At 43.6% G+C, this 10,000-nt stretch overlaps 1 protein-coding gene across 2 annotated transcripts in view; it reads right to left on the bottom strand.

Annotated features, from left to right (window-relative positions):
- The window catches only part of LOC140359235 (neuropilin-2-like), a 157,740-nt gene that overhangs the window by 34,452 nt on the left and 113,288 nt on the right, over positions 1-10,000 (bottom strand). For both annotated transcript variants that reach the window (XM_072444207.1, XM_072444130.1), the window contains exons 9-11: positions 6,825-7,000; positions 6,420-6,599; positions 5,792-5,936 (exon numbers count right to left, since the gene is read on the bottom strand). In XM_072444207.1, coding sequence (XP_072300308.1) covers positions 5,792-5,936; positions 6,420-6,599; positions 6,825-7,000 — 501 coding nt within the window. The remainder of the gene's footprint in view (positions 1-5,791; positions 5,937-6,419; positions 6,600-6,824; positions 7,001-10,000) is intronic.

Genomic DNA, 10,000 nt, shown 5'->3' with positions numbered 1-10,000 from the left:
ACTAATCAACATCTAATTAGGTATCTTTCTTTTTCGACCGTGGATAGAAAACAATCTGTTATTTAGCAGAACTAATAGCATGTTAAAACTTCGTATACACTGCAACATGCCATCCTTCTTTGACTGCAGCACAGCTCCTTACTTGGAAAGTGGAATACCAGACTTGCATTGTAATGTGTTTAAAGATATGCCCTTGACAGTGGTACATCCGTGCGGCCTATCGGAGCCCGTGTGCGCGAGCCCCTACGCACCCAAGGGACCCTCTGCATCCATTATCCGGGCTGGATCTCCCCAAAGGACCCGCTGTAAGTGTCGGGACGTCCTATGCATGTCAAGCATCCACCCCTCCCTCTCCCCTGTGTCTTCACCTGCTTCGGTCCACATTATGTAAGACTACACCTACTGCAAAGGAACCCCGGCGGAATTTAAAAGGGCTGCGAGCGATCGGGGCCCCGCTCACAACAAGATTTACAATTGTGATTTGGTCTAAGCAGGTATCGATGCTATGGGACTTTTTGTGCCACAGAGGGATCAGTCTCATCCCTTGATAGATGTTTTGGAGAGGAAGTGTCCAGATTGAGATGACATTATACAGAGGAAGGGCACTAACTCCTCCCGTCCTGCTTCTATCAATGTTTAATGGTTTTTTTTTAACATTGTTCCCTCATCAAAAACATCCCGGCGGGGTTGTGTTTACCTTCATTCACATTAGTTTCATCTTCTCTGCTTCTGTTTCTAATTTCCCAGATCTGTGCTGTTTTTCAGTTCATAAATCATCACCAAACTCTGAAAATCACGTTCATTCCAACTGCGTGCTTGTATTACCACGCTGGGGCAAGCTAGCTTTTCTTTACTTCCTTAAGGCAATTCCCACTGCTGCCTGTAGATGGAGTGCAACACCAAATCCTAACGAGGGAACGTAACGTGTGGTTTTCAATACATATATAATTTTAAGTACATGACAATACATTAAATTACGGTAAAGGGTCAAGAGCGTGTTTAAAAGTCTTTTAAAAATGCCTTCCAAAACGAGATGCATTCCTCTTTTCAGCCCTATATGATCCAGAATATACTTAAAAGAACAACACCAGCCACACGGCAGCTGCAGTGCTACTTGATGAACTTGTCTTGTATTATTCTTTGCTCAAAACGACCCTCAAAAACAACACTCGCGCCGTGTCCGTGTCTTTCAGCAGCGATGAAGCTAAAGCCATAATAGATATTTCACATTCGGAGCGGCTGACGTATCGTGACAAGTCCGCGGCCCCGCCCTCCTCTAGAACCATCCTTCACTCCAACATCCTGACGCAGCAAACTGTCCGAGGCGACCGAAAAAAAAACTTCAATTATGTAGAAAGCTCGACGTAAATCTCCGAGTGGCAGCGGTATAAGCGACCACATCGAGATGGAGCGAGGGGGGGAGAGGGAGCGGGCTAATGCCAGCTCAGGCACAGATGTGATGGGAATGACAAGCAGCTTTTGTTTGAATATTAGCCTCCTGGGAGTGGAGATACAGCCCTGTGTTTAGCGAGGAGCATAGTCAAGAGGCCGGGGTCCAGAGTGTGTTGACAAAGCTGTGACTGATTTGAATAATGCAAAGAAGAAGATAGAATTTACAAAGAGGCGTTGGGTAAATACTTTTGAATGATTAAAGATGGATCAGTCAAGTGAGACAGGAAGTGAGACAGGAAGTGAGACAGGAAGTGAGACAGGAAGTGAGACAGCTTATACATATATATATTTATTTATTGCCATTGTCGGTGAACAAAATTCTCAAATGAAGAACTGGCATCACTTCAGGACTATGAAGCTTAAAAGTCGGGGTTTGGGGCTTTTTTGGTTGGGAAAACCTGTGTGGCATTTCATGATCTCTTTTGCAATTATTCAAGGTGTTTATATGTGTTTATACTGCACCGTAAAAAAAACGTGCATACACAGTGAACGTTCCCAGCTTTTCTAAATGTTGAAGTTATACAATATATTTTGGAGTTACACTTCAAGACCTTCGTGTGCTGACTTTGCATGTTTCTCCCTGTGTTTGGGTGGGTTTCCTTTCCTCTGGCCACAACAACAAACATGCATAATAGGTCAGATCCTCCAGCTAAGGCCCTGACCAAGCCGAGCTCACGATCTGGAGCTGTGTTTCCAAGCTCACTGCACCTGTCAGGCTGCTGCAGGGGCATTGCGGGACAGGACAGGGCAAAAGCATGCAGAGAGCTTACTAAAGAGAATACGACAGCTAAAATGTCATGTGATTCATTAGAAAACACAGAAAAAAAAGCATATTCAGTGCAATACGGGAGCCAGCAATCTACAGATGTCCAGAAGGGATAAATGTTAAAATAATCTTACATTGTACCACGCACAAACTAAACACATTCATGACAGGTATTTTGTCAAACGCATGGGGGAACTTTGTCATTTGGATTCATGAACTGAGAAATTAAGCCTGCGTAAATTCAGCCTGGAAGACCTAACTCCACCATCTACGTCAAGGCCACCTGCTCCCCAGCCCAACCATCACCCAGTCCGGCCTGTCCCTCTGTGAGAGTTAAAATCCCTTCTTCACCACGGAACTCCTCCAGGTTTCTCCTTTTTCCCATGGAGGTTTTTGTAGTTTTTCCTGGCCGAGAAGGAGGGTCTAAGGACAGAAGGAGGGTCTAAGGACAGAAGGAGGGTCTAAGGGCAGAAGGAGGGTCTAAGGACAGAAGGAGGGTCTAAGGACAGAAGGAGGGTCTAAGGACAGAAGGAGGGTCTAAGGATAGAAGGAGGGTCTAAGGACAGAAGGAGGGTCTAAGGATAGAAGGAGGGTCTAAGGACAGAAGGAGGGTCTAAGGATAGAAGGAGGGTCTAAGGACAGAAGGAGGGTCTAAGGATAGAAGGAGGGTCTAAGGACAGAAGGAGGGTCTAAGGATAGAAGGAGGGTCTAAGGACAGGGGATTCCCAAGTCACTCTTCCCAGTGGCAATCAGCGCACAGCCGGTCCGATATTAACCCTCACTCAGTTGGCTCGGCCGCTTCAGACCGTACTGCGACCCACCACCTCCCCTCCTCCTCCTCTGCATCCCTCTCATCCCTCTCATCCTCTCTACCCTCTCACCATATCTACCACCATCAGTCTCCAGGCCCTGGGCGGAGTCATCTAATACAATCAGATCATGAAGTGCCCATGATCGGAATGTCTTCCGCCGGGGTCTGAGCGCCAAATAACCCACGTAATAAAGCTTGCTAAACAGTCCTTTCTTTGTCGTCTCTGCGTCTCTCCAGGGTGAAATTGTGTTGTAGTTTTGACCTTAACGATTGACTTTCCCACGTTATGTCATCTGAGAAGTGTAAAGTTGACGGCTGGAGACTCAGAACAGCGGGAGTGGACGAGGCCTGGGTCCGAGAGAACGCCTCCCTCCAGTCAAACAGGAGCAATGTAGCCAGAACAGAAACTGAACTGTCCGGCTGCTCTCCAGATGTGGCTCCGCACACGCACCACACGCACCACGCGCACCGCACACGCACCACACGCACCACACGCACCACACGCACCACACGCACCACACGCACCACACGCACCACGCGCACCGCACACGCACCACACGCACCACACGCACCACACGCACCACACGCACCACACGCACCACACGCACCACACGCACCACACGCACCACGCGCACCGCACACGCACCACACGCACCACACGCACCACACGCACCACACGCACCACACGCACCACACGCACCGCACACGCACCACACGCACCACACGCACCACACGCACCACACGCACCACACGCACCACGCCCTCCGCACACGCACCACACGCACCACACGCACCACACGCACCACACGCACCGCACACGCACCACACGCACCACACGCACCACACGCACCACACGCACCACACGCACCACACGCACCACACGCACCACGCCCTCCGCACACGCACCACACGCACCACACGCACCACACGCACCACACGCACCACACGCACCACACGCACCACACGCACCACACGCACCACACGCACCACGCGCACCGCACACGCACCACACGCACCACACGCACCACACGCACCACACGCACCACACGCACCACACGCACCACGCGCACCGCACACGCACCACACGCACCACACGCACCACACGCACCACACGCACCACACGCACCACACGCACCACACGCACCACACGCACCACACGCACCACACGCACCACACGCACCACACGCACCACACGCACCACACGCACCACACGCACCACACGCACCACGCGCACCGCACACGCACCACACGCACCACGCCCTCCGCACACGCACCACACGCACCACGCCCTCCGCACACGCACCACACGCACCACGCCGTTCATGACTAAACAGGACGCCCAGATTTACAACACGCTCAAAACACACCGCGAAAGACATAAACGCAACCAACATATCATTATTAAAACATATCATTATTCAAACGCCCCAAAACCGCTAACGAGTACGCAAGAAGAAAGAGTGAATAAAGAGCTGAACGATTTGTTATTTTTCGGATAAATTTTGAAATTGTGTAAAAAGTAAAGTAAAGTAAACTATAGTAAAATAAAGTCAAGTAAAGTAAAGTAGACTATAGTAAAGTAAAGTAAAGTAAAATAAAGTAAAGTAAAATAAAGTAAAGTAACGTAAACTATTGTAAAATAAAGTAAAGTAAACTGTAGTAAAATAAAGTAAAGTAAAGTAAACTATAGTAAAATAAAGTAAAGTAAATTATAGTAAAATAAAGTAAAGTAAAGTAAAGTAAAATAAAGTAAAGTAAAGTAAACTAAATACAGCTGTGATTCCTACAATGCTATACTGCAATTGCTAACGGTTTGCTAATATATTTCGATGATGTTTTAATAATCTCGCTGCCTCAAACACTGCATTTATAGAGTTCATTTCCCAGCATGCATTAGTAAAGTACATCTGTTACTCATTCCTTTCCTTTAGCTTGTCTTTTAGTCAGTCACTAACCAATTTATTGCCTAAGAAGTGGTATTTTCTAAAGCAGTAGCCTTGTTTCACAGCGTGACGTATATTGCACAGTCCATAAATGTCCCCCGTTTCCCCGGCGACCTGCGACCTGTCACTAACACCGTTTTTATTTATTTTTTAAGAAACCAAACTTGCTCCCACGCGCCGCTCTTTCCTTTCTCTTTTTCTGGCTTCATGCTCTCGATATTTTAATATTTATGAGGGCAGAATGAAATATTTCAAAGGATGCCAGAGAAAAATCCCCATCTTTGCTTTTTCAAGGTGGATAAATTTAATTTCAGGAGCTAAAGTAAAAGCGGTGCAACCATAAAACTTCTTACTATGGATTTCCTGGCTTAAGCAAAGGAAAAGGACACCATGAATTTGAAGGCTACAAATACTATGCGTTTGAAGTTTGTTCCTCCTCGGCTCCTGTAGGATTTACTCACGTATTTTGGCTGTAACAGGAATTTTAAATGAGAAACTACATAAACTTCAGCAATTCCAGTTTCTGAATGCCAAACATATTTAAAGAAGTGCCATGAAATAGTGTAGAGTACATAATATAATATGTAACCTTTTTGTTCCCAATAATATTAGAAAGATGAGACTAAACCAGGACCAAAACAAGACCAACATTTCCATTTTTAATATTTTGTCACTATATAGGTTATTAATTTTATGCACATTTAAACATATTTGCTAACATTTTCATTCAACCCTTGCATATTTGGCGTATCAAATGTGTTTCCATGTGTTCACGGCCTCTTCACACACTTGAACAGCAGGAATGACAGAAGGACTTACCTGGAAGGTCGCACCCAAGGACCTCGGCTCTCATCCCGATCCCAGCCGGGGACCACCGCTCTGGGTACAGCCTGACGTACTGAGCCACTACTTCCTCAAAGTGTCTCAGCTCGGGCGTGTCGTAGTGCAGGTTGCCCTCAAAAATCTACACAAAGGGAAAAATATATCAGGGATTGAGTTCAGAAATGTAGTGGGATTGTCAGAAAGTATTTACCTTGAGTTTGTTTCAAAATTTAGTTTCAAAATGTATTTACAGACAATTTTTTCATTTTTTTCTCCAAATTTTCAAATCCAACCATTTGAATCTAAATAATCTTGAAAAAAGTAAATGTATTTTAAGAACGACTAGACAAATATTTCGTCAAACATTTGTAAAATCAAGAAAAAAATATCCTGCATTTAAGAATTTTTTACCATTAAATTTTCTTGTTATTAATTAATTAATAATCTTCTTAATTATCTTTTCAAGTGCAACGTATTTCCTCAAATGGCAGGTAATTCCACTTGAAAAGAAGTCATGTAATCGAGGCTACGCTGAATGCAAGTGATCAAATGAATATTCATACTCAACGTTCTGTCGCTGTTACTTTCAGCACTTTGCGCCTGAACGATTAGCCTGCTAGCTTACCTTGGGCATGCTGGTCTTGATATCGATGACAAAGTTCCAGTCTTTCCCGGTGACGCTGTAGGCCACTTTGTACTTCCGGACGAACGCTCGATTGTCTCCGGTCGCTCCGGTCTCTGCGTCTGTTCCTCTGGCGCCCTGAGTGATCACGCCTCGCACGGTTTTAGGTACGCCCAGATCCACCTAAAGAGAATTCAAAATCAAATCAGAGCGTACAGAGTATATTCAGAAGTGCAGCTCTTGTGGCGTAAGTGGTCATTAACTATAGTTCTATCCATCTATGTATCTAGAATATCTATCTTTAGTCCTGTTTTATATCAATTTCACTGGTTTAATCCTGATTTGGCTTCATCGAAAGTGCTCAGAGGAAGGAATACTTTGGTTATTTGTTTTTTGAACCCGCTGTACCTGTAGCCACTCCTCCCCCGCGATGGGCTGTACTGATGCAGGGAACCACCCGGAGCGGCTGGCCACGAGGCGGGCGGTGCTGGGGCTCCAGACCATGTCCCTGGAGGAAGAGGCCGAGATCTGGGAGTCGGGGAGAAGGCCGGAGAGCATGCCCTGGAGCTCTGAGCATGGCGCATCTACGGAGAAGACCGGGGAGTCAATAAACATGTCAGTCAGGGGTGTCCAAACTTTTTCCACCAAGGGCCACATTTGGACACTTAAACGGGGCAGAGGGCCACAAACAACTTGACAATGTCGAATTTGTTGAATGACAAAGTGAATCATTCGAAATGTTACATTTGATGTAATTGCGATGAGCGTCCACACCTTTAATTAGACCTGGAACATTAATATTCGGTTGGTACAACATCAATATGCCTGAATTTTCACAATTTCACAGTAAAAAGTACTAGTTTTTGTTGTTTGGGCCGACATAGCAGGAAGCCCCCGGGCCCTAGTTTGGACATGCCTGGTGTAAGTGGACAATAGGACAAAGCGACTCCAGCTCGGAATAGGCTTTGCTTGTTGCAAAGAGAAACCCACTTTAAACTAAGACCTTCAGTGTAAGGTGAAGTGTAGGGGCTACGTCACAGGTCGTTGGACCATAGGGTTGCTGGTTCAAGACACTCGCTCATAATGGCTTCAACAACTGCACAGTAGCTTTATACAGAATAAAAGCAAAAAAAAAGTGTCATGATCCTGCACAAGATCATGGTTATAATCTTACAATTTAAGTGTTTTCTCCACAGGATTTTAGAGTCAATTTCACTGTTCAACACAACACGCCATTAATACAACACCATATGTACTTAACATTATAAGAGAAGAGTGGAACGAGATGAAGAGAAAGCACAAGGAGATGGGAGGAGAGAGAGGAGGAGGGGAGAGAGGAGGAGAGGGAGGAGAGAGAGCGTTCAATTAAAAGCTCCATTAGCAGGACGAGGAGACACTGCATTCACTCAAATATTGACGAGTTTTCATAAGAGCGAGTGGCAGAGTGGGAGAACGGCTTTTCATTTGCATATTCAGTAGGAAGCGTTCTCTAAGACAGTGCCAGAATATATGAGTCCAAGAGACAAGAGAGTGGGTTTTACATGAAGTAAGTCACAAAGTGCTTCACAAAACACAGAATAAAACAATAAAAACACAAAAAAACTTCCAGTGAGCAACACATACACAACAATATACAGTCAAATCAGTGACTAAAGCAAATGTCATTAAAAGGCTCGACTAAATAAAGCGGTTTTAATTTGAGTCCAGTGACCGCAGGGACAGCGTGTTATTACATTTCTTGTTAAAACGTGGACCTGGTTTGGACCTCGCTTTGTTGTTGTTGTTGTTTAGTCTTTCAGGAATTGGTTTGTTCTGATTTCGATTGGGTTTAACACTTATTGAGTTTAGATTTGGTCCAATTTAGACCTTGTTTATTCATGTGCAATTACTGTCGTACTCACATGCAATAATGTCACATTCATGTGCATATCACTGATGAAAATACAGTGTTTATTTTACCATTATTATTATTAGTATTATCTTGTCTTACGCTAGCTGTTTTTATTTTATTTCATCTTTATTTTTCCCTCCATTCCTTATTAAGAAATGAGAGGTTTTGTCTATAGGAGTTTTTGTTTATAAGAGTTTTGTTTTTCTACTATTAAGAGAGAGTTCTTCTATTAAGAGTGTTTTTTAAACTTCCTATAAGTTCCTTTCCCCCTGTATTTACTGCGTTGCAACAATGAAATTTCCCCATGTGTGGACAATAAAGGAATATCTTATCTTATCTTATCTTAATTTAGTCCTGTGTTACTAGAATTGATGCAAATGCCCAGCGTAGACCTGGTTTAATACTAATTTAGTCCTGTACTAGTCCCTTTATTGCTTTGTTCAATGTGTAGTTGAAAAATGTAGTAATAAACGTATCATTGTGCATTATTTTAAGCTGTCTTTAATGTAAGCCGTGAACACAAGTGCAAAGGAAAATGAGTCCGTTAGTAACATGAGTGGGTGGAACAAAGTTAGCGGCGGCGCTCTCAGTCTGAAGTGCAGGAGCGAGAGTGTCTAAGCGACTCGAGTGCAGCGCTACAGTCCAAACAAAGGCTGCGCTTCTGTAGGATCAGAACACCTTCTCATACTAAAGAAGTCTCTACAACGTGTCTGGTGGATGGCCCGGACACCTGTTTGGTTTCCATGGAGATGCTATCGCTTTACATGGAATGATTGCCTCACCTCTATGCAGATCTAACCTGTAACTTGTCAGACTGTGGAACATTCCAGGCAAAGCAATGTTATCTTTTTTAAGACAAGCGATTAGCAGAGACCTTCCCCCAAAAACAGTTGCATTGTGGCCCTTTAATTGTGATTGCAAAGTGAAATGTCCGTGCTACGTTTGACGACAGAGGTTTGAAATAAGAGGGAATTGATTGGAAAAAAAATGGAAATTGGTTTGAGAAAAAAATTGATATTTAAGGTAAATTACAAAACCTAATTAAATGCGTGACCGGGAAACTAAATTAATTTAAATTAAAATAAATAAAATAAATAAAATAAATAAAATAAATAAAATAAATAAAATAAATAAAATAAATAAAATAAATAAAATAAATAAAATAAATAAAATTTAAATTGCAGTGCTCAGACCTAATTTATAAAGCTTTGTTCTCCTTTTAACATATATTCATAACATTACAAACCAACTAAAGGTTTCACATTAACCACAAACAACACGAAGCGTTCCCACACACGTACGGGATCTTGTTCTTGGTTCTATTTATAGCACACGTCTGAAAACCCTCCTTTGAAACACACACGTTCTCCTCCTTCCCTCCGTCACATACTGATGATAACATACATTATTTACACCTCCGGTTTGTGACATAACGCCATGAAAATTTGATCTGCAAACTCTTAAAATGTCAGCACAACTAACGTCTTCACAAATCCCTCTCCGCTCGTTCCCTCTGGCTGCGTCTCCACCTCCTGGAAGTAACATCGGACTGTCATTTCCGTTTCCTGTGTGTGTTTTTACAAATATTCCACAAATATTCATTCATTTATATATTTTAGTTTGAGCTGTTTTGTGTTTGGACCTTATCAGTAGTTGTAGTTTTTGCATTTTTATATAATTTTTACAGTTACAT

Source organism: Eucyclogobius newberryi, unplaced genomic scaffold (genome assembly GCF_026437365.1).
Source record: "Eucyclogobius newberryi isolate DKJ021-1_F unplaced genomic scaffold, fEucNew1.0.hap1 SCAF_1, whole genome shotgun sequence".
In the NCBI taxonomy this organism is placed as follows: domain Eukaryota; kingdom Metazoa; phylum Chordata; class Actinopteri; order Gobiiformes; family Gobiidae; genus Eucyclogobius; species Eucyclogobius newberryi.
Note: the sequence above shows the minus strand (reverse complement) of the source record. Positions and strands in the feature narration are given on the sequence as shown.